We start from the raw sequence: 25,667 nt of genomic DNA, 5'->3' as shown, positions 1-25,667 counted from the left end.
CTGAACCATTGGTCACAGATTTAGTGTTTCTTGTTGTTTTATTTGTCAGTATGTCGACGTGTGTCTTGGTACACAGCTACCAACATGTAGCTATGTGGCTATGCTAACTAGCGCTAGCACTTATCCATGAAAACTAAAAATCATCCACTAGATCTTCAAATCTGCAGACGTGGGGAGTCAAAGCGACCTTTGTGTTTATTAAGACAGCCTACAACTAGCATGCCTCCCTCCTAAGCTCCTTGTTAGCACACATGTGTGCAGGGAATGAAAAACGGAGGAGGGGCTGAGTTGTATTTTATACAGTCTATGGGCTGAACAAGCTCCGAGCTCTGACTTCCTGTTACAGACCGGATGGCGTTGTGACGTATGAAAAACACTGAAAACTGAAACGGCTGGTTTCAGCACACATTTACAGAAAGGTGGAGAAATCAGAACAGGGGCAGAATGGAGTCTTTTCATTCTCAGGGGGTTTGTAGACAGGGACACAGATTTCAGGGAGAGAACCATTAAAAAGTCCATTCTGCATTATATGTCACCTTTAAGGACTTAAAATGAAGACGATTGTCGTGAATCAAAGCATCAACAAAAATAATATTCAAATGCAAAGGAACTACTGTCTCTGCAGCTTATTGAAACACAATAACTGATTTCAATATAAGTAATGCCTCTGAAATGGCAAATGGCCAATCATGTTTAAGAATTTCAGGGTGGCCAATCAGTTTTCAGAGGTGTCAAACTGAGCCACCCCTGGTCACCCCCTGGTTCCGCCACTGCATGAAGACAGAAAGAAGCTGATGTGGTCTTCGGTGCATTTCGGACACGAGTGTCTCCTGAGGTCAATCGCGCGCATTATTCTCAGTATGTAGGCCCTGAACGCGCCCTCAGAGAGTCACCGAGCAGGGCCTGTGGAGCTCCAGCAGGGATTCCCCCCTCAGGTACACAGCTCCGGCCCTCCTGATGATTAATCAGCAACAGCTGAGGCTCCGTGTGTCTGCTGAGTCCATGTTTACGCGCATCTCAAATAGCCTCCTTAAACCAGAGCCTCTTCCCAAAATAGGGAAGGGGAAAGAGATCTGCGACTGTCTCTGAGTGAGGGTGTCTGCTGCAGGCTGGGAGTGCAGAGGAGTGGGCATGGAGAGCTCTTAAAGATGCAAACATTCAGGAGGGATTCTGGCTTTTAAATGGACTCTGTCAGAGGTGTGAGACATCTACAGTCATGTGGGCTGAGAGGAGCTGCAGTGATCTGACTTTAGTGGAGGAAGCTGTCTTTAAAATGTCTGAAAATAATCAGAAGAGAATCAGATTTTACTGACTTAGTTTACCAAGAAAAACAGAAATAAATTCAGTTTAGTGTCTCAAAAAACCTGCAAAATATTCACATCTGACAACCTGGAGTGAAGGATTCACTCAACCAATTAAATGACCCAATAAATCAATAAGATAACCATTACAGACATAATGATTTCAAGCTCCTCCCTCTTCTCTAGTGTTGTGAGCAGTCATCAGGGTTTCTAACACCCTGATAGACTCACTAAAACACAAAATATTCAGTTTAATACGACAAGAAATCCAATCATCTGATGAATTTACTCAATCATAACCAACGTTATAAGTGTCTAACTTCCTTTTAAAGAGTTAACAAACTAAAACACAGAAATCTTCAGGGTAAGATCCATGAATTCCAAGATAATGCTCACATTCAACATTTCATTTTTGGCATTTTCTTTAAAAGAACAGTTCTTTTTGCTTGTATAGATCACACAGAGGCGTCAGTATAAATTTTAAGATGTTTCATATCCAGCTAAAGCGACATCACTGTCACCTTTTTGTGGTTTTGATGTAATAATCTTGTTTTTGTACACTCTTCATGAAGAAATGTAGTTTAATGTAACAAATAAGCTGCGAAATAATCACATTTGACAAGCTGGAGTGAAGGATTCTGAGGTATTCCTCTAAAGAAGTACTCAACCAATTAAACGACCCAATAAATCAATAAGATAACCATTACAGACATGATGATTTCAAGCTCCTCCCTCTTCTCTAGTGTTGTGAGCAGTCATCAGGGTTTCTAACACCCTGATAGACTCACTAAAACACAAAATATTCAGTTTAATACGAAGAGAAATCCAATCATCTGATGAATTTACTCAATCATAACCAACGTTATAAGTGTCTAACTTCCTTTTAAAGAGTCAACAAACTAAAACACAGAAATATTCAGTGTTAGATCCATGAATTCCAAGATAATGCTCACATTCAACATTTCATTTTTGGCTTTTTCTTTAAAAGAACAGTTCTTTTTGCTTTTGTAGATCACACAGAGGCGTCAGTTTTAATTTAAGGACTTTTAAAGCCAGCTAAAGTGAGATCACTGTCACCTTTTTTGTGGTTTTGATGTAATAGTCTTGTTTTTGTACACTCTTCATGAAGAAATGTAGTTTAATGTAACAAATAAGCTGCGAAATAATCACATTTGACAACCTGGAGTGAAGGATTCTGAGGTATTCCTCCTAAAGAAGTACTCAACCAATTAAATGACCCAATAAATCAATAAGATAACCATTACAGACATGATGATTTCAAGCTCCTCCCTCTTCTCTAGTGTTGTGAGCAGTCATCAGGGTTTCTAACACCCTGATAGACTCACTAAAACACAAAATATTCAGTTTAATACGACAGGAAATCCAATCATCTGATGAATTTCCTCAATCATAACCAACATTATAAGTGTCTTTCACTTCCTGTTAAAGAGTCAACAAACTAATACAGAAATCTTCAGTGTTAGATCCATGAATTCCAAGATAATGCTCACATTTAACATTTCATTTTTGGCATTTTCTTTAAAAAAGAACAGGTCTTTTTGCTTTTGTAGATCACACAGAGGCGACAGTTTTAATTTTAGGACTTTTAAAGCCAGCTAAAGTGACATCACTGTCACCTTTTTTGTGGTTTTGATATAATAATCTTGTTTTTGTACACTCTTCATGAAGAAATGTAGTTTAATGTAACAAATAAGCTGCGAAATAATCACATTTGACAAGCTGGAGTGAAGGATTCTGAGGTATTCCTCCTAAAGAAGTACTCAACCAATTAAATGACCCAATAAATCAATAAGATAACCATTACAGACATAATGATTTCAAGCTCCTCCCTCTTCTCTAGTGTTGTGAGCAGTCATCAGGGGCTGGAACTCCCAGATAGACTCTCAAATCACCGAAATATCAAGTTTAATACGACAAGAAATCCAATCATCTGATGAATTAACCAACGTTATGAGCTTCTACCTTCTTCCTGTTAAAGAGTAAACTTCCCAAAAGCAGAGTCGACCAACTAAAACAGAAATCTTTAGTGTAAGATCCATGAAATCCAAGATAATGCTCACATTTTGATGTTTCATTTTTGGCATTTTCTTGCCAAACAGGTCTTGTTTGTATTTGTAGATCACACAGAGGCGTCAGTCATTTTCAGGATGTTTCATAGCCAGGTAAAGCGAGATCACCATGAACTTTTCGTGGTTGCAGAGGTCAGTTTTTGATATAACTCAAACACTTTAAAGCTTTACCTTTAAATCAACATACATCATTACTAATCTTCTCTTCTTGAGGAACTGAAGGATGTGTCTCTCACCCCCCCCTTCTCTCAAAATGAAATCCTCATCACAGTAATCAGCGCACTAATTGTCTCATGTAGCTCCTAATTCCATCTTCACGGTGCACACGCAGAAGTGAAACCTCCATCACCTGACGGAGGTTAATGTAATCTGTATGGAGTCAGAGAATCAATGAATCAGCACGTGTGAGGTCAAACACCTGCGTTAGTTAAGACTGCGTTGTAATGTCCCTTTAACTGTTTTCCCTTTCAGTCAGTCGGTAATCAATCAATCCGTATCGGCGTTCCTGTCCGCCTTTTCCTCCAGCTATTGATGCGTGATGTCATAGTGATGTCATCATCATGATTGGTTGTGTTGGGGTAGAAAGTGTCCGGTACAGGAGAGGTGTTAAAGGTCAGAGAGGGTCCGAAGCACTACAGTGAAGAGGTGCATTATGGGAGTTGTAGGCTCCATCTCAGTTTTAGCTAACGCACCGTACTCAGAGCTAATTATTTACACACTTTTTAAGAGTTTGATTCATGATGTGGATGTTTTTGAGTTGATACCAGTAACTGATGATAATCTGCAGATAACAACAACTGTTTTTGAATTTTTGTGTTTTCAAAATGTGAAGTTTCTGCACATCTGAGAGTAAAAACAGCTCAGATTTAGTGTTCAAAGATGCATATAGTAATATCTTACACTGACTAATTCAAACTCCTATCACTATTGTTGATTTCACAAATCTCTTTAGCTGTGGGTCGTCTCTGTGGAACTTTCTGCAGCTCCCAAATCACCACTACGGCCCTCTCTGTGTCTTTTTCGTGCTAATGCTAGCTGCTTTGTATTCCCTTGATACATCCTTGTTGCAATGAGAGAGGGATTTTCCTCCTCATAAATACTTGCAGCACATTTTGCAAATTGCAATCGTGTTATCCTCTGAAACGGTGAAAAACATCCACACCGGTGACGCCATTTTTACTCACCCATCAGCTTGTTGCGAGCTCCTTTCCTTGGATTGATTTGATATGTTGTGTGTTATCAGGTTGTCTCTAGTGTCACTTTTGCAGAGGATCGGTCAAATGACTTAAGGCCAAATTCCACCAGATCTGTCTCCAGTCTGCCACAGCACCGGATCGGAAAGGTTTCTATTCTAGTCAATGTGTTAACTTCCTCTGGATCCGCTCCGTTGCATTCCGGCTGCGTCCCTGATCCAGCAGAGTCCTCCGGATCAGATACTCAAGACTTCTATTGTTGCCGGATGCCGGAGCACGACGCATCAATCTCAACAGAGCAGATGGAGCGGGACAGGAAGTCAGGTTTCACCAAAACAAAATGAAAACATCCGGTTAATTTTCAGAATAAAACACTCTGTGTTATCACCAGATCGTATTTCACTTCACTACAACAACAAACCAAAGTCATGATGAGCGGAGCCAGGCCTGGAGTCAACAGGTCAGAGGTTTTCAGAGGACCAGAAAGACCACATGGATGAGGTGTTGGGTGTTGACAGACGAGAGAGAACGGAGCCGGACCACAGCGGATCAGAAACGTATCAGACACTGAGTTAGTGGAAGCTTGCAGATTTCTGACTCTTGGTGCAACCATAAGACTTCTGCACACAGCCTGTTACTCTCCATATCGTGGGGTGTGTTCATTCTCTGAGTCGTCAGAGTGGACTCTTCTTTCATTAAGTCTCCTCTCTGTCACTCCGTTACCTCTGTGTTGTGTTTGTTCGTGCTCAGTCCTGTTGGCTCTCCTCTCTGGCTCCCGTCCATTTAAACCTCTCTGCTGATTCAGTTATATTTAAGTTCCTCGTCTCTCGCTCCCACACCCCGTCCCCTCCTCTCTCTCTCTCTCTCTGTCTCTCTGCACTCCAACATCTTTCTGTAACATCTGAGGGATTTCATTTCAGACCGAGATATCCTTCATTTTTAAGTTTTATCACCTCTAACAGAAAGCACTTCTGGGACGATACTTTCTCTCTGAATGTTATTGAGGTTACGATCCCTGAAAAGACATCATAATAATACTGCTACTGATGCAATTATTTGTACCTATGAAGCATTAAATTGGAAATATTAGGAATCATTTATCCCAGAATAGATTAATTGCTTCTTCTAATGCATGAGTTTGCACACAGAGCGATACGAGGAGCAGACATAAGCAGGTGTGTGTTGTTCCAGAGACTCGGCTCGTATTTAAATTGTTGGAAAGCCTCTTATTTCTGACGATTCACACCTCAGATCTTTTCAACTAATTTTCCACCTTTACCAGAAGTACCAGGAACTTCTTTTAAGGAAGTAAAAGGTTCCTGTGGTCCATCAGCAGTAATTTCACAACACCACCAGACCAGTAGAAGGCAGTAATAGAGAGATGAAGGCTGTACAACAAAGATGTTGCCATAGAAGGAGACAGAGAGGCCGGCATCATCATGTGACGCCATAGTTAGCATGTTAGCATGAAGGAGCTTCCTCTTGTGCTGTTTTTGAATCAGCACTTGGAAGGAGACGAGCTCTAGAGACAAAGAGGATTCAAAACGTCTGAAACGCTCGACTTAAAGAAGACAGATTTTAAAGTAATGTAAGTAATTGACTGGTGTTCCAGTTTAAAGAGCGACCCTGTTAACTGGAGACTCTCAGCCGGATGCATCCCTCACAAACGTCTTTAGACGATCATTAAATATCTGATGAGGAGATTTGGAGAATAAAAACTAAACTAGGATGCATTCCCGAGGACTCCTTCTGTGTTACAACAAACACTGACACGTTCAGCTGAAGGTCTCCAGTTTACAGGGTCGCTCTTCAGACTGGAACACCGGGAGCTGACAGAGATGCATTCACACGATCAGGCTCAGAGAAGACCGATGTTCAGGAGGTATTAAACCAAGTTGATCACAGGTGTGTGTGTGAAAACACTGAGGGTACTCTTCCAATCAGGTCAGAATTGCAGGCCCCGCCCCAAAAAGTTCCTGGGGCCTCGTGAGAAGGAACGTATGCACAAAAACGTGGCGTATGCTCTTTTTCACGGGGAAGTTCAGACGTATCAAGAGTGAAATGACCATGGAAATGTGCGGTGCCTCACGCCAACTTCATGACTGCCGTACGCAATGTTTCTACAGCTGTTGATCCCCGCGCACAGATTCATACATCTGGATATTTTTGTGCGTACGGCGTTTTCTGGATTTGAGCGTACGCCATGTTTCAGTAGGAAATCCACGCAAGTCTTTGTAAATGAGGCCCCTGGACCCTTGGAAAGTAGGGGACTTTTCAAGGAGAGAAAACCTGCCCTAGAACTAGATTTAGACCCTAGTTCCTGCTGTCAAAACGTGCATAGCTCCTCAAAAGGTCCCTAGTTCCTGGGGAAAGTTCCTGCGGTGTAAAAGCACCTTATGATTGGGTTTTGGCTGATGACAAATTAGGGTTACATTCGTCTGTAAGGCTCCAGTACATGAGGTATCTTGAGGATGCTTCCATCTCAGATTTAAATGTTGTCAGCTATCCAAACTGCCCGATGTTCCGTCTCCTTGTTTCATTGTTTCTAAAAATACCCCCTCCATGGAGCTATTTTAAAAGTCCTCGATAGGAGTGTAATGCAAAAGAGTGAATTTAAATAAGAAATCTGCATCACGCAGCAGAACATATGCCTTTTAATGGATGCTTTTATCCAAAGAGCCTTAAAGTGCCACCAGTGAGTACTGTACACATTTTAGTGCGGGCGGCCCCCGGAGGTAATCAGGACTCAGAACACAGGAATCCACTTTTAGGAGCAAAAACCTCGAAAAGACTCAAACTGAATTCAGCTCCACAAAAGCAGAGGAGTAATAAAAAGTGAGATCCTCCCGTGGATTCAGGACAGAGTGATTAATTTACATACTCTGTATCTCTCTGTGGAGATTATTTTAATTCAGGCTAAACTGCCTGTGTGTCTCAGGGGCCCAAAGGTGTGCTGTAGGCTGCAGAGGAGCGCCAAACATCTAGAGCGAGCTGTGATACCAGGACCTGAAATACCTCTGATAGAGTTTAAAACACACTGGAAGGTATTAAAGAGAGGGCCAGTCAGCGCTCTGAGCTGATACCACGACTTCATACAGGAAGTGTGCTCGCTTATTTCCCTACAAACCGATGTAGTCTCTTCATGCTAACAGGCTAACTGTTGTGTTGCTCATAATGATACCTGCCTGTCCATCTGCTTCTATGGTGTCATCTGTGATGAATGGCATTCCTCTTTGTTTTACTGCCCTCTACTGGTCTGGTGGTGTAGTGCATTTACTTTTTATTTCCTCCATACGTCACTGGCCTGATTTACACAATCTACCCGGGACTTCAGCCCGCGGTCGAAACGCAGACAACAATGGGGGACCAGGAACCTTTTAGTTCAGGGTAAAGTAGTTCTGGGGGTTAAAAGACCCCAGAACTCTTGGTTGAAATGCACCTTTGGATGCTGTTTGGTTTAGAGAAGGATATGCATAAGGGGCTGCTTATCAAGTTAAAGCTAACGTATGCTAAGCATTTATTTAGATTAGGATCCTGTCAGTGTTCTTAGCCAGGCCAGACGTACTGCAATGATATTGCATTGTTCTGAGGTTGGATATATGCACTAATGGAAATTAAATCATGTCTTTCATTGGTTATAGTTTGATCCATGTCTCATCTGTTAACATGGAGGGGGTGGGCTTTATGACCTATACTGCAGCCAGCCTGCAGAGGGAGCTCTAAATCTTTTGGCTTCACAGTTTTTGGCCTTTAAAACACTCATCTGAATATAAATGATGTATCCTGATGTTTACTTTAAACTCCTCTCAGGCAGTTTAATGACTTTATATCACAGATCTATTGAAGTATGATTCTTTACATTAACAGTATTGTGTCGGCTGCAGAGTGAGAGCATCTCTCCTCCTCTCTCTGGTTCCTCATGCTCTCATTACTTCCTGCTGCAGATGTTAGCATCCCCGTAACGTCAGCTCCTGTTTGATAGAAGCTGAAGAGAGGTGCGTTAAGAAGCTCAGCCTGAGCTCTTAAGAACCCGGACTCTGTCTGCGTTCTTATTGTGATGCTGCTCTCTCTTGTGGAAGTGGGGAGTGTGCACTTAGAGCTCAGTCTGTAATGAATCTGGACGGGACATCTGTACTCTTTGTTTCGCCTCTTGACGCTCTCCTGCCTCTCCTCTCTGCTGGGTGTTTTTTTTTTCTTTCCTTTTTTTGCCAATGCGACATTTTGGACAGTGCTTAGTTTGGCAACATTGCACGCCTGCTGAGCGAGCTGTTCGGTTCAGAGCCGTGGATTACCCCTGAGGTTTCTCACAAACATGCTTAAGTCCACATTATTGGACGCACGGATCCACATCTGAACTGAAAACAAAGTTAATGATTGGAAATGAGCCCGCCGGCGATGACTGTATTAAACTCATGATATCTACAGTGTTCACACAGAACCGGATCGGAGACGGAGCTGGTGGAATTTGGTCGTAAGGAAAGGAAAGATGAGCGAAGGAAATGAGTGTTAAGGGAAAGAAAAGGAAAGCTAAGGAAAGGAAAGGAACGCCAAGGGAAGGAAAGGAAATGATCACTAAGGAAAGGAAAGGAAAAGATCGCTAAGGGAAGGAAAGGAGAGCCAAGGAAAAGAAAGCCGAGGAAAGGAAATGATTGCTAAGGGAAGGAAAGGAAATGATTGCTAAGGGAAGGAAAGGAAAGGATCACTAAGGAAAGGAAATGAGCGCTAAGGGAAGGAAAGGAAATGATCACTAAGGAGAGGAAATGAGCACCAAGGAAAGGAGAGCCAAGGAAAAGAAAGCTGAGGAAAGGAAATGAGCGCTAAGGGAAGGAAAGGTTGTGATCACTAAGGAGAGGAAATGAGCACCAAGGAAAGAAAGGAAAGGAAAAGAAAGCTGAGGAAAGGAAATGAGCGCTGAGTGAAGGAAAGGAAATGAGCACTAAGGAAAGGAAATGATTGCCAAGGAAAGAAAAGCAAATGAGCGCTAAGGAGAAGAAATGAGCGCTAAGGGAAGGATAGGAAAGGAAAGGAAAAGAAAGCTGAGGAAAGGAAATGAGCGCTGAGTGAAGGAAAGGAGAGGAAATGAGCACTAAGGAAAGGAAATGATTGCCAAGGAAAGAAAAGCAAATGAGCGCTAAGGAGAAGAAATGAGCGCTAAGGGAAGGATAGGAAAGGAACAGAAAGCTGAGGAAAGGAAATGGTCACTAAGGGAAGGTAAGAAAGGAAAGGAAAAGAAAGCTGAGGAAAGGAAATGAGCGCTGAGTGAAGGAAAGGAAAGGAAAGGAAAGGAAAGGAAAGGAAAAGAAAGCTGAGGAAAGGAAATGAGCGCTGAGGGAAGGAAAGGAGAGGAGAGGAAATGAGCACTAAGGAAAGGAAATGATTGCCAAGGAAAGAAAAGCAAATGATCGCTAAGGAAAAGAAATGAGCGCTAAGGGAAGGATAGGAAAGGAAAAGAAAGCTGAGGAAAGGAAATTATCTCTAAGGGAAGGAAAGGAAAGGAAATGAGCACTGGAATGCAACGGAGCGGATCCAGTGGAAGTTAACACATTGACTAGAATAGAAACCTGTCAGATCCTATCAGATGTTAGAGGGCTCCCAGGCCTGCTTTTGCTCTCCATACAGACTGGGATGTTCCTGTAGGATCTGTAAATACAGACGATAGTAACGATGAAAAGAGAACAAGTCGTTCTTGATTCTCATTCTTGTTCCATCCTCCCCTCTTCTCCTTGTGTTTCCACACCCCCACCTCTTTGAGAATCACTGCTACAGAGCATTATCTTGTCTCACACTAATGAGTATTTTTAGATGTATGAGCTGTCACATTCATCATTTGCTAATAACTACCTCTGTACCCCCGACATTAAAGGACCCTGACATTGAGAAAAGGATGCCAGGGGCTTTTATCAAACAGGACCCGGCCTACCCACGCTCATTAAGGTGCGAGCTCTGCAGTGGAACTCTGCGAGCCGAATGAGGCAGCCCTCATTAAAGTGTAGGGTGTGACATGCAGGGCTTCAAATGCTGCTAACTTTAGCTCTGCTTGATTCTCTTACAACTTAAGATCCAGATGTCTGATGATTCAATCCCTTCATGCTTTGAATTGATATAATTAGCAATGACTGGTGACATGATTTCAAACACTGAGGAAGTAGTCCACTGGTGATGTTTTCAAGTCCACCTGACAGCCGGCGCTTATCAAAGACTCTAACAGACTCTTACAGGCAGTGTTCATTTCGTTAACGAGATTATGACGATAAATGTTCGTCATGACGAAAACAAGATTATGACGAGCTAAAGTGCATCACTGTGTTTTGATTTTGTTGACAAGACGATGACAAGATGAAAACTTTAATGGCCGACCTCCGGACATTCAGAATCCATGTTTCCCCCTGTGCTGTGCGTCTTTAAAGATGGCGTGATGACTTCCTGTGACAGGCTGAGTTCTTATCTGAGGGGCTCAGTGTTAGCTTGGTCTCTACCTGCAGCAGGTGTGCTTTATGAACCAGCTCTCCTCACCTCCATGCATCTGTCTCATCTTCATTGAGGATTTTTACCCCCCGGTGTGCGTTAGTGACAAAGACACAACCGGTGGGGACGTCTGTTTACTACTTGATGTTTGACGTTGTTGCCGTGGTTACCGTAAAAAGCTCGGCGTCTACAGCTTGATTTAATCCAGTTTGGTGAAACATCAGACACATTCAGTGAGTTTGGATCAACTCCTCGTCATCAAAGATGCAGATGCATTTCAGAGTGCCGTGAACTGACTGTCTGTCCAGTGCCTATGTCACTGCAGGTGCATTCAGGGACTGTTGTAAATGTGTAATACAGTCCTTTCATGGCATTTTTCTGTGAATCAAGAGAATCAAAATACAGTCACAGTGGTCACAGAGAGAATGTTTTCTTTTGACTTTTTACTAAGGATGGTCTGAATTATTTAACTTAAGATAGAGAAGCTGGGGCGCTGGTGGCCTAGCTGTCTAAGCGCTCAACATACAGAGGCTACAGTCCTCGTTGCAGGGGTCGCCGGTTCGATTCCCAGCCGGTCGACCATTTCCTGCATGTCTTCCCCCGCTCTCTACTCCCCACATTTCCTGTCTCTCTCTTCAGCTGTCCTATCAAATAAAGGCAAAAAGGCCAAAAATATAACTTAAAAAAAAAAAAAAGATATTACAAAAAGCAAAAATGTTAAGAGTGAAATATTGACTATTTGAACACTTGGTATAACCCTGATATCCATATCTGATCAACTACATTAATCATTTAAAGAGTGAAGATGTTCTGGCAAAAATCAAAGACTACAATGTGACTAAAACTAACATTTTCGTTTAAAGACTAAAATAGCTGCCAAAATGAACACTGCTTACACCTCATGAATAACTTTAAACTTGTGTGTGTGTGTGTGTGTGTGTGTGTGTGTGTGTTCAGGGATGGATATATTTATCTATACATGATATGAAAAAAGATACCATCCACCATGAAGCTTTTTAACCGCTGTTGTTCCCTCTGGATGATGTTTCTGTCATACGAGAATAAGCTCTTCATGTCCTTCCACACAAACACAATGCCAGCCGTGTAATCTCTGTTGTTTCCTCTCGTTGTGTTTAGGTGGTGGGTGGAGGACAAGCACAGCACAGTGCTGGATCCCAGAGGGACTATCAGTGTGGTAAGGACCCTTGAGACGAAGGAGGGTGCATGGAGGGTTCAAGGCCTGTGAAGCCGGGGTCGTCAGCCTGCCTCTGGTTGGGCCTGGTCTCTGTGACTGTAGTCTTCCTTTGCACGGAGGCCCGGACCACCCCGAGCCCTCTGGTCACCCCCAGCAATGCCACCTGTGAGGGGAACTCCAAGTGCCAACCGGGGATTATCCTACCCATCTGGTACCCTGAGGATCCCTCCATGGGAGACAAGATCGCGAGGGTCATTGTGTACTTCGTGGCCATGATCTACATGTTCCTGGGGGTGTCCATCATCGCCGACCGCTTCATGGCGGCGATTGAAGTCATCACCTCCCAGGAGAAAGAAATCATCATCAAAAGGGCCAACGGGGAGACGACGACCACCACGATCCGGGTTTGGAATGAAACCGTGTCGAACCTCACCCTCATGGCCTTGGGCTCGTCTGCCCCTGAGATTATGCTCTCTGTGATCGAGGTTTGTGGACATGAGTTCAAATCTGGTGAGCTGGGGCCTTCAACGATCGTCGGCAGTGCCGCCTTCAACATGTTCGTCATCATCGGCCTGTGTGTGCTGGTCATCCCCCAAGGAGAGGTGCGTAAGGTCAAACACCTCCGAGTGTTCTTCATCACCGCAGGATGGAGCATCTTCGCCTACATCTGGCTCTACATGATCCTGGCTGTGTTCTCTCCAAATGAAGTCCAAGTCTGGGAGGGTCTGCTCACGCTGGCCTTCTTCCCTATATGCGTAATCCTCGCCTGGGTAGCAGACAGACGACTGCTCTTCTACAAGTTCATGCACAAGAAGTATCGCACTGACAAGCACAGGGGCGTCATCATCGAGACGGAGTCCGAGCGCACCAAGGGCATCGAGATGGACGGCAAGATGGTCAACTCCCACTTCATGGACGGAGGCACGGCGAGCAACCTCATCGGTTTGATCGAGGGCAAAGAAGTGGACGAGTCCCGGCGCGACATGATCCGCATCCTGAAGGACCTGAAGCAGAAGCACCCGGAGAAAGAGCTGGATCAGCTGGTCGAGATGGCCAACTACTACGCTCTCTCGCACCAGCAGAAGAGCCGTGCCTTCTACCGCATCCAAGCCACGCGCATGATGACGGGCGCCGGGAACATCCTGAAGAAACACGTCGCGGAGCAGGCGAAGAAGAGCATCAGCGTGCAGGAGGTGCACGTGGAGGAGCCGGAGGAGTACGTGTCTCGGATCAACTTTGAGCCTGCCGTGTACCAGTGCCTCGAGAACTGTGGCGCCGCCATTCTGACCATCACCAGAAAGGGCGGCGACATCAACAAGACGATCTACGTGGATTATAAAACGGAGGACGGCTCGGCTAACGCTGGGGCCGACTACGAGTTCACAGAGGGGACGGTGGTCTTCAAACCGGGAGAGATGTTCAAGGAGATCAGCATCGGCATCATCGACGACGACATCTTCGAGGAGGACGAGCACTTTTTCGTGCGGCTCAGTAACCTTCGCGTCCTGGAGACGGAGGACGAGGTGCTCTCCGCCAACAGCCTCCCGTACCCGAAGGCCATGCTGGGCTTCCCCACCGTGGCCACCGTGACCATCCTGGACGACGACCACTCGGGGATCTTCACCTTCGAGAGCGGCTCGGCTCACGTCAGCGAGAGCATCGGGATAATGGAAGTGAAAGTGCTGAGGACGTCTGGAGCGAGGGGGACGGTCATTGTGCCTTATCACACCGTGGAGGGACTCGCCAAGGGAGGAGGGGAGGACTTTGAGGACACCTACGGGGAGCTGGAGTTCAAAAACGACGAGACCTGGTAAGACCGCAAGCTCTTTTCTTCTTCTGGTTGTTTTTACTCTGCATGTTGGTGATTTATTACCAAGGGTATTCAACATTAAGAGGATAATTAAGCTATTTTCTTTGTGCGCCTCTCATTGATTTGTGCTCTTTTTTAATTGAATTGCCGTTTGGTGGCAACAAATGATGAAAGCTCGCTCCAAAGCTTTCAGCAGCGTCTCATTCTGCGGTTTCTCTTGGTTCAAAGATGTTGTCTTCTGACCTTTTGTAACATATTCCTGAATTGTTTGCATTGTTTAAGTCAGGAATCTTAAGATGCATGCTTCAGCAGCGTCCCCTTCTCATCAGAGCGTGCACTCCACATCCCCTTGTTTTCCTGTCAGGAGATTTCGCTCTCATCAGGGCCCAATCCTGTGTGTGTTGCATGCAAAAAGGATTCAACTTCAGGATTCGTCACACAACTGTGGAAACAGGGAGTCCTTGAGTAACCCCTCCCTCCGCTCCTCTAATCCCTGCTGCTTTTGTTTTGTTGAACTCTGGATTTTTTATTCTTTCTGCTTCGGTGAAAGAGAGCACGATGGGAAAGGAAGGATAACAAGAGAAAATTACAACAACAAATGTCAGTGTTCAGCAGTGTTTTGGGTGAGTGGGCGGAGTTTGTCATGATGATTGACACAGCTGGAGGTTTGATTCTTTGTTGGGGGGAAAGCCGGGCTGTAAAAAGCTGGTAGTAAGCACTGATGAATAATAGTGATGTTTTATGTACATTGCCAACGTTACGCAGCCTTGTCAGCTGCACCATCTGCACTACACAACACCTAGGCTCCAGCTGAGTGGGCATGTTTGGCACTGTTATAATGAAAGCAGCATACTGTATTATATTACAGATAACATCCAGTGATGTTGGGAAATCCTGCTGTTCATAGTGAGCTGGATCTGTTGGCTCAGCGCAGATACAACAGATTCAGATCGTCTCTGTACACCACCTTTAATTTTATAGTTCAAAAACATTAAGACACTGAAGACGATGAAGTTTCTGTTAACTCTCCTGATATTGTGTTTGTACTGGTCGTGTTTAAGCTTGGAAAGCTATGGTATAAAAACTAGGTTTGGCATAGAGTTGTCAGAATCCAAGACTTTTAAAAATACTAGTAAAAATCAAACAATATTGATACACATGCAACAAAAACAGAACTCCCAAAACAGTTCATTTTGTATTTTTTGAATTTCACAATGCTTGTATGGAAAAGGTCACTGAACAACACTTGACTTATAGTTAAAACTAATGAGTATGTGTGATCCAAACATGTGTGGTGTGTGTTTGTGCAGAGAGTGAGCTCTGTGTGTATTTTCATCCTTTCTTACTGCTGTGGTCGTTTTATGGACGTCAACAGTCCACAGAACAGGACGGATTAAAACCTGTAGGGACCAGGTGACATCGCTCTCTCTCTCCTGCTCTCCAGTCTATGAAAGAGACATAAATGTAACATGTCAGTCTTTATGAGACGCTAAAGGACTTTACAAAATGTCAGTGCTGGCTCACTTGTAAGCAGTGTTGGGCAGTAACGCAGTTACTTTTGACAGTAACTTATACTCTAACGCATTACTTTTTAAAATAAATAAACTCAGTTACCGTTACAACATCGTGCGTTTGTCCGTTACTTTAAATTAATTCATTGTTGGCTAGCTGCAGTGTACTTCTTCCTGTTTACAGTGGCAATGCATTGTGGGATTGCTGTGTGCCATGCCAACCGCTGTAAAACAAAAGAAGAAGACGCGTGTGGGCGTGTTTCCGTTTAATAACGTGCGGCAGTCATGGAGAGTAAAGGCGAAAGCAAGACGAGTTTCTCAAAGTGGAAATACGCTCATATGTTATAAGTACATTGTTGCTAGTTTCATACTTAAGCTGTGAAGGAACATTTTTAAGGGCTAAACACAACAGCTTTTATGATGCTGAAGCCACTTTATTTTTTTATCTTTGATTCTGACTAATATATTCAGACTGTTTTGTTTTATTTATTTCAGAAATCCTTGTGATATTGTCAGTTGTTGCTGGTCTGACTTAAATAAAGTAGCATTTAAAAATTACTTTGAGGTTGAGTCAGGTCTGTGTTTGCATTGATCATAATGCTGAGCAAAGTTTAGCGATGTGCATGCAAATGAATAGAAACTGTAAAGATGATCAATAGTGTATTATTTCCATACAGCACTGAAATGAAGCTGGTAGTGCATAAATAGGAGCATTAAAGAATGTTCTTATTATAAAGTAACTAAAAAGTTACTTTTAACAGTAATTCATTACTTTTTGGTGTAAGTAATTAACAGAGTAATTTAGTTACTTTTTGAATAAAGTAACTAGTAACTGTAAATAGTTACTATTTTTCAGTAACTTGCACAACACTGCTTGTAAGTGACAAGAGTTAGAGGTGTAGTGGTTGTGACTGAGAGCGGAGCAGAGACACACAGCCGGCATAAAGAGGCGCAAGTTCAGCAGCAGTTTAACAAAATCCAGTACCTTCCTGCATGTTTATGCAAAGGTGTGGATCATAGACTGTATAATAAATGGACGTAGTATCCGTGACGTCACCGATCTGTTTCTGAAGCACTGTTTTGAGGCCAATCGGCGGCGGCAGCCATATTGCTGCTGTCGAGCAAGTGTGAGGTAAAGAGGTGGGCTTTGAGCCTCCTCGCCAACAGCTGCAGTGTTCCCGCCTGTCAATCAAGTCAGCTGTGCCTCTCATTGGAAGACTCGTAATCTCAATATCTTTGAAATTACCGCGTACAGTGTGTGCCGATCAAAAAATGATCTATCCAGACTACAATCGTTTTTTGTACCAGGCTGTAAACATGTTTATTTCTGCTGTAAAGATCGGCTTTTTTGAATTGGTGTGTATGTGGTTTCCAATACTTCTAGAGCCAGCCTCTAGTGGACACTCGAGGAACTGCAGTTTATAACACTTCGGCATGTGCTTCATATTTTGAGACCGGAGGTTGCCGCTTGGTCCTGGCCAAGACCGCTGTATAAAAGTTTAAACAAGGAACACAATCCACCAAACTAATAAAATGATCCAGTCTTAGGTGACTTTGTAGCTTCGACCAGGACGATGGAGCAAAAACCTTGAAGTTTAAAGTTCTTAAGGGCCGCAAACCAATCAGAAAATCACTTATCATTTTTCAGTTTGCTGCTTTGTTACTGTTGCTCTCTCGTGTTGTCTCTTTCTCTTTAGCTTGTGGTTCCAGCTCTTTTTGGTACTATCGATAATTGAAGTCACAGATATAGTAACGTTTTAATTTGTAGCTATTTCACACTCATGGTTAACGCCACCTGCAGGCAAAGTAATGACTGCTTAAGGTGATACTAAATGTCTGCAGGAGGAGTGTTGAAGGCGGTTTCATATTTTTGGCTGTAGGAGTTTCATGCTGTCCATTGATGATTTATTCTTGTTACCGGGTAGAATTTGACTCTGTAAGTGTATCATGCAGGCTAACATTACAGAGCTATCATTTAGCATTCCATTCATATCTCTGAGGACAAGTAGGGAGAGCTCTGCTAACGTAGCATGTGTGCTAACTGCTTACTATGATAGATGGTAGTATTTAGTGACTCGTAAATATTCTCTTCTTCCTCTGTTTCTGCATCAGGAACACTCTGTTAGGGATTCACTGCATTGATTGTCACAAGCTAAATTGCCTTCCTGATGTTTCAGACAGCTGTCAATCAAAGTGTGATCGTTCAGGCCTTTAAAGTCTCAAGAGGAACGACTACAAACATTTACGGTCCCTCAGATTTTAATAGATCCTCGAGTCCCCTGAGAGGAGTTTTTAACTGGGTGTGAGAGATGTTGAAATTAAAAGTGACACTTCTTTGTGACCCACAAATGCAAACCAGACCATCAGCAACAAGACTGACAGATTCTGTATTGTAGTTTTTAAAGCCTGAAATCACTGCGAGGAGGTCAGAGTCGGAGTGGAGGATTGACAGAACGTTGATTAAAATCCTTTTTCACTTTTCAAACAGAATATATTCACAACAAGTGAGACGTCGGGCTGTGAAGAGACGACAGGACGAGGTTTCTGTCAGGAAACACTGATCACACAAAATCTGCAATGAGAGAAGAGATGGCGCTTTGTCGACAGGGGGCGCCATCTCTTCTATCTTCATGATTCGGTATTGAACCTTTATTTTACCAGGAGTGTTACCATCGAGATACAAAATCTATTTTCACGATGAAGCCTCGAGACGAATGATTTGCTTTGATGCTTCATTTAAATCCAGATATTTCTACAGCTGACTGTGTTTTGTGGGTTAGGGTTATTTCTGTGTCACACACTTGCAGCTATAATAATAAACTTTATTTATATCGCTCTTTTCTTAACAATATTACAAAGTGCTTCACAACGAAAAAGCAGAGAATTACCAAGCATTTCTCTTTATTTTTAAACTCGAAAATCATTGAGGGCAAGCCCTCATTTACAATGACGACGAGTATATAAAAGAAACATTAAAATGCATGACAAGCAAAATAAAAGATATAACCCTAAAAGAATGATGATCAATTAAAAACAGACGACAGTTAAAAGTAATGTTACAACCATTGAAAAAATAATGTTACACAAAGTTAGTGAAAACAGGTACAATCAGAGGTTAAACATTTTAAAACTAATGATTTAAAATGATTAAAAGAAACCAGTGCATTTATTTTTAAAGTGCTTTGCAGGGAGTTCCATGCAGATGGTGCAAATACGCAAAAGGCAGATTTTCCCAGCTCAGAATTAACTCTGGGAACCTGGAGAGTGAGCCAACCAGTTGATCTGGTATGTTTTGCCCCAGAAGACCAAACTAGCATCGAAGCATAAGAAACGGTGCAAACACTGGGAAGAAAAAAAAACAGAAGCAAAACAAGACGTCTGAATGCAGAACAAATTTAAGAATTAGGGGTGGAGAAATGCCTTCTTATATAAAAATGTTTTTAGTGAGGATTTAAAAGCAGTCAAGGTTTTGGACTGTCTAATCGTCAGTAGCAGGAAGTTCCACAAAACTTGGAGCTCTGATTGAAAAGGCCCGGCCGGTCACCTTTTGTTTTAAGGCAGGATCTTGGCACAACCAGCAGAGATGCATCCACAGACCTGAGGGGCCGCCCTGGCACACAGGGGGTTAAAAGGTTGCTTAAATAGTTTGGGGTCTGTCCATTTAAAATTTTAAAAGTAATAGATAAGATCTTAAAATCGACATAATAAAAAACTGGCAGCCAATGCAAGCTTGGGAGGACAGGAGTGATGTGTTGGTGTTTCAATGTGCCTGTTAAAATCTGAGCGGCTGCATTTTGGACTAGTTGAAGTCTGTGGAGGGAGCTCTGACTGAAACCTGTTAAAGGTGCATTACAATAATCAAGACGAGAACAAATAAAAGCATGGATGACTTTGGAGAGATCGGAGGGGGAAAGGAAATATCTTATTTTGGAGATTTGTTTGAGGTGGAAAAAACAGGATTTAACTGTATTTTTTGTATTTAGTGTCAAAGCAGAGATCTGTGTCAGTTAGAGCCTTAAATCCTTCATTAGTCCAACATTGGAAAGCCCACGACATTTCTTACTCGATTAGTTGTTCCAATAATCAATAAAATACTTGATGCCTGCAGCCCTAGTCTTGCTATGCTTGGTTGTAACCAAAGAGAGACAGTTCTGGATCATGTTTAAGAAGCTGTGGCTGCACAGTGCTGGTGTCGTTTGTCTCTACATGTCGGCCTTGATGCCTGATGTTAGTGAACCCCTCAATCAGGAAGCAAAACCAAAGTAACTGACTGGTTTGTTCACGTAGTCGTCGTACCTTCAAGTCTGTCCCTCGTGCTGTATCGGCATGAATGTAACAGAAACATTGATACTAAAGAAAGAAATCAGGTTAGAATGAAAAGACACAGAGACATCACTGTCATGACATCCAGCTCATCATATCCTCCTGCAGCCTTTTATCCCGTGCACGTTACACACCGCTCAACATGTGAGCAGATCTGCTCCTCCTGAGAAATATTGATTTGTTTATTTCACAGCTTGCGTCTCGCACACCGCTCTGCAGCCTCTGAATCAAAGTGACAGGCCTCTGTGACATCCCCCTCCCCCCGCCCATCAGGACCCTCTCAGCCTGTCAGACTCTGTGCTCCAGGGTCCTGGTTCCTGAGGGCTGAGTCGGGCCCAGTAGAGCGGCGGTGGCAGGAGGGGAGGGGAGGGGGGGAGTGAGTGTCGGGGTGATCAGCGTGCTCTCGGGGCCTCGCCGAGCTCTCAGGGTTCTGCTTGATTTATGTGAGAGAAGCTTTATGGGCCGGGCTCGGAGGCTGCCGGGGGAGTGCAGAGGGGAGAGACGAGGAGGAGACGATCATCATGAGGCTGCTGTGATGTTGTTAGCATTGTGGGGGAACGCTGCTCTATCGATCTGTCTGTGTGTTGATGTTCTTACTGTGCAGCTCTGCTCTGCACTGATGAATGCAGGGAGTTAGAGAAATCTGACTTTAGGGTCAAATAATTACTGCGTCAGAACATTCTGATACAGCAGGGAGGACTGAGCTAAAGAGTATATTCAGCTGTGTCAGTCACTATCCAGGAGTAGAAATAGGAGACACTGGCCACAGTTACATGATGTGTTTTAATTCAGAATTAAATCATTCAGAATTAAAGTTTTCTGCTTCACAGCTCAGTCTTGGCTTGGGAACCGAAGGGTTGCCGGTTTGAGTCCCAGTATGGACGAAGTTTGGCAAGTGGACTGGTGGCTGGAGAGGTGCTGGTTCACTTGCCTGGGCACTGGCACTGGTGCCCTTGAGCAAGGTACTGAACCCCTAACTGCTTGGGGTGCGCTGGTTGATGGTAGAATCCTCACTCTGACATCTCTGCCTAAGCATGTTCACTGAATGTGTGTGCATTGTATGGATATACCAAAAAAGAAAAACTGTGCGTGGAGCATGACTGAAAAATTTGAATTTCACCCTGGGGATTAATAAAGTACCTTCTTCTTCTTCTTCTTCTTCTTCTTCTTCTTCTTCTTCTTCTGCTCCTTCTTCTTCTTCTCCTCCTTCTGCTTCTGCTCCTCCTTCTGCTCCTCCTTCTGCTCCTTCTTCTGCTCCTCCTTCTGCTCCTTCTTCTGCTCCTTCTTCTGCTCCTCCTTCTGCTCCTTCTTCTGCTCCTTCTTCTGCTCCTTCTGCTCCTTCTTCTGCTCCTTCTCCTCCTCTTCCTCCTTCTCCTCCTTCAAAAAGGCAAAGTAACCAGGAATCTGTGAAGGCATGTTTCAGCACCATGGACAGAGCACTGAGGTTTAAATAGCAACTCTACCTTTAGGATAGGGATCTCTGGGGGAGGGACCCCAAAGATGGAAATGTTGCACGTCAGCCGACACCAACAACATCGTAGTTGGGAGCTGAAGTGGTTTTACCTCTCCTGTCGTTACATCATCACAGGAGCAAATCAAAACCGCCTCACTGAAGCTTTATTTCTCCTTTAGGTGGTAGAGATTCCTCCTCAGTTGGAGGATGACTAAAGTATATTTGGAAAAATGTGTTTGGGGCTTTCTAGAGTATCTATCCCAGACATGTTGTTTACCAATGCTGTTGGAAAAGTAACGTTTCCACCACTTTGTCAGCAGGAAGGCTGACATGTGCTCGACTCCCTTCCACAGAATGTCTTCTTTAATTCTCAGGCAGTAATGTCGGCTAAGAAGCTCATGGTGTCGAGTTGAGACTGAAATCTGTCAGCTGCCAACAGCAGCACCGCCACTGAGCAACTATTAAACTCCATGCTTCCTGCTGAGGACCGTTGTCTGCCTGAGAATTGGAGTGATGTATTCCAGAGCTCCAGATTAGGCGTGTAATAAATTCCCCCTCAGTTCGATAAGAACGGGTCCAAAGTGTGTCAAAAGAGATGGAGAGTCTTGGTAGAATAAGGAGAAGCTGGAGGAGCGTGAGGTCTACTTGTCCTGAAGGGTGTCACTAAAAGCTCCTGACCTTTAGACGTGAAGTCGTCTTCATAAAAACTGACTTAAACACGAGGGGACCGATAGGGGAGTCATTTTGTTGCTTCAACATCTTAGAAAAATGGAGAGAAATAACATTTCCATTGTCAGCTTCCACACACGTCACAGCTGGAATATGAATGTGAACACAAGACGGCGAATGAATTCTGTAGTTCGTCATGTGGCGAGCGTGGAAACGACCCCGAGGAGAGCTCCCAGGCAGCAGGAGAAACATGATTGTAATTATGCCTTTAGTGAATTTCCTCCACATTCATCCTCTTTGTTTTGTGTATGGAAATGTTCTCATGAATCTTGTGGATGAAGCCGTCACTTCCACTGCTCCTCTTTGTCTTTTCCACATACACACAGAGTCTCATTCATCACTAACCCGCTGTAATTATGGAGATTTCTGGAGTTTTGTTGCGTTTCTACAAAAGATCCAGAAGTCTCTGATGGGGGGGAGGAGAGATTTTCATATTCATGCATATGAGCAGGTTTTTATTGTTGTTACTGCTCAGTGAATAATGTCCTGTATGTTTGGGAAATTATTTAACATTAATCATCACTCCATACTGAGTTCATTCATCAACACTGCTTAGTTTATTACTCACAATATGTCACCCGTCGGCCATTTCAAGTATTTATTTTGTGTTTTTATGGAAAATAAAAATGAACATTGTCAAGATAATAACAGCATGTGTGTCAGAGGGAACATTTATATGACATTTAATCCACAGACGGTGGTTTTGACACTTATTGTTTTATTATTCTGTGATTCTTTCATGCTAGAAATGTTATTTTATATTGCAATGTTGCAGAAAAACTCATTTTGCATTTCAAATTATTTAAATTTAGCACTCAAGTTTTAATCTACCACTCAGGAACAGTTACCTCCTTCTGTTCAGGTCAGTTTCTGGGTCATGTATGCAGCGTACTGGCGTGGGTTCTCCTGGAGTGCTCGCCAAATTAGTTTGAATTTACTTTTCTTTTGGTGTTTTTCCACCTCTGCATCACTTTTCCTTCTCAGACAACTATCAGCACAACACCTCATTATTTTAGTAAACCCACCCACTTAGATCAACGCATAGATAATGAGGTTAGAAACTAAGATACTGAATTTTGTGAGTTTTTTGCAGCTGAATTTATAACCAAAAACTAGGACGCATAAAGAGACGTTATAAGGACCTTTAAAGTCAGAGTTTAAACCTACCACTCAGGAACAGTTGCCTCCTTTGGTTCAGGTCAGTTTCTGGGTCATGTATGCAGCGTACTGACTTCGGTTCTCCTGGAGCGCTCGCCAAATTAGTTTGAATGATTTTTTCTTTTGGTGTTTTTCCACCTCTGCATCACTTTTCCTTCTCAGACAACTATCAGCACAACACCTCATTATTTTAGCATCCCTGCCCACTGAATTCAATGCATAGATAATGAGGTTAGAAACTGAGAGGCTGAATTTTGTGAGTTTTTTGCAGCTGAATTTAAATCCTTCCTTTAGATGAAAACTAGGACATGTTAACAGATGAGAATACCGTTATATGGGATCTTTAAAGTCCAAGTTTTAACCTACCACTCAGGAACTGTTGCCTCCTTCTGTTCAGGTCAGTTTCTGGGTCATGTATGCAGCGTACTGACTTGGGTTCTCCTGGAGCGCTCGCCAAATTAGTTTGAATGATTTTTTCTTTTGGTGTTTTTCCGCCTCTGCATCACTTTTCCTTCTCAGACAACTATCAGCACAACACCTCATTATTTTAACATCCCTGCCCACTGAATTCAATACATAGATAATGAGGTTAGAAACTGAGAGGCTGAATTTTGTGAGTTTTTTGCAGCTGAATTTAAATCCTTCCTTAGAAGAAAACTAGGACATGTTAACAGATGAGAATACCAGTATATGGGATCTTTAAAGTCCAAGTTTTAACCTACCACTCAGGAACTGTTGCCTCCTTCGGTTCAGGTCAGTTTCTGGGTCATGTATGCAGCGTACTGGCGTGGGTTCTCCTGGAGCACTCGCCAAATTTGTTTGAATTTTCTTTTCTTTTGGTGTTTTTCTGCCTCTGCATCACCCTTCCTTCTCAGACAACTATCAGAACTATTATCATTGCATCCCTGCCCACTTAGACCACTGCATAGATCATGAGGTAAGAAACTGAGAGGCTGAATTTTGTGAGTTTTTTGCAGCTGAATTTAAAACCAAAAACTAGGACGCATAAAGAGCTGAGAATACCGTTATAAAGGACCTTTAAAGTCCAAGTTTTAACCTACCACTCAGGAACAGTTGCCTCCTTCGGTTCAGGTCAGTTTCTGGATCATGTATGCAGCGTACTTGTGTGGGTTCTCCTGGAGCGCTCGCCAAATTTGTTTGAATTTTCTTTCTCTTTGGTGTTTTTCTGCCTCTGCATCACCCTTCCTTCTCATACAACTATCAGAACTATTATCATTGCATCCCTGCCCACTTAGACCACTGCATAGATCATGAGGTTAGAAACTGAGAGGCTGAATTTTGTGAGTCTTCCTTAGATGTGTAACTAGGATGTGTAAACAGCTGAGAATACCGTTATAAAGGACCTTTAAAGTCAGACTGTTGCAGCACTTAAAACAAACCTTTTACTCGTCTTTTGACCCTCAGGTTTATCTCAGAGACCTTTTTAAAGTAGTCTTGCCCCAGCGTTGTTGAACATTGTGTTTGTTGAGAACATTAAAAGGTGAAAGTTTCAGTTCTCCGCTCTCTGTGACCCGGTGAAGTTCACACAGCTGTTAGGCGGAGCAGCTCGGCCCCTGGAGAGACGGATGTTTAACTTAGAGTTGATGGATTCATAAACAAATGATGGTGTGCAGCAAACAAAGCAAAGTAATGCCTCTGTGTCATGCCTGTGTAACTCTCCCGTGCATGTAAAACCCGCGTTATGTTTTTTTATAAATAGCCTCCCATCGCAGGGGGTTGCACAGCGCTCAGGATGCATGTTTTCTGCTTCACCTCCTGCAGCTTATGCATCGCCCTCACCCAACCTCCTCCTCCATGAATACCTCCTGAATGTGGAGCTGTCTCCCCTCTGGGCGTCATGACTGACAGAACACATGTCCATGCTGATTCTCATCCTGCTGACCGCTCAGCTTTTCCCCCTGCCAGCACTTTTCCAGACACCCTGGAAGAGACCCATGAGGTTTACCTTACCCCCCCTGCAGCTGCCCCCCACCACCCCTCCCCTCAAACCAACACCCTAACCCACCCTGGATCCTCCGGAGCTCAGATAATCATATTCAGTGCTCCACTTCTGCTGTTTTATTCATGCCAGCCTCTTGCCTTCTCTTCTCTCAATAATTGGAACGTGTCTCTGTATTTTTTGCAGCGCCTCGGGGTGCAATCTCACTTTGTTTTCTTTGCTAATGTTGTGAAGTTTGTTTAGTAGTATTTCTGTGTTTGTGTGGAGTTAAAAGTGAACCAGAGCTTGTAAACAAAAGTCACACTGACTCACATGTGGCTCTACTTTTAGAACAGTTCAGTGATCCTGTCAGGTCTCAGAACTTGTAAGAAAAGAGTAAAAATAAAAGACTTGTTGGAAAGAAAAGGAGAGATTTGATCACTTGGAGACTGAAAAAGCAGCTATACATCTCTGCTCAAACTAAGGATGTTCTGAAGCGA

At 43.3% G+C, this 25,667-nt stretch overlaps 1 protein-coding gene across 2 annotated transcripts in view; it reads left to right on the top strand.

The window, feature by feature from the left end:
- The window catches only part of slc8a3 (solute carrier family 8 member 3), a 178,776-nt gene that overhangs the window by 1,841 nt on the left and 151,268 nt on the right, over positions 1–25,667 (top strand). For both annotated transcript variants that reach the window (XM_034675506.1, XM_034675505.1), the window contains exon 2: positions 12,187–14,054. In XM_034675506.1, the coding sequence (XP_034531397.1) occupies positions 12,274–14,054 (1,781 nt within the window). In that variant the 5' untranslated portion in view covers positions 12,187–12,273. The remainder of the gene's footprint in view (positions 1–12,186; positions 14,055–25,667) is intronic.

This window comes from Notolabrus celidotus, chromosome 22 (assembly GCF_009762535.1).
Source record: "Notolabrus celidotus isolate fNotCel1 chromosome 22, fNotCel1.pri, whole genome shotgun sequence".
Taxonomy (NCBI): domain Eukaryota; kingdom Metazoa; phylum Chordata; class Actinopteri; order Labriformes; family Labridae; genus Notolabrus; species Notolabrus celidotus.
The sequence above is the reverse complement of the archived record's forward strand: the minus strand, read 5'-3'. Positions and strand labels throughout refer to the sequence as shown.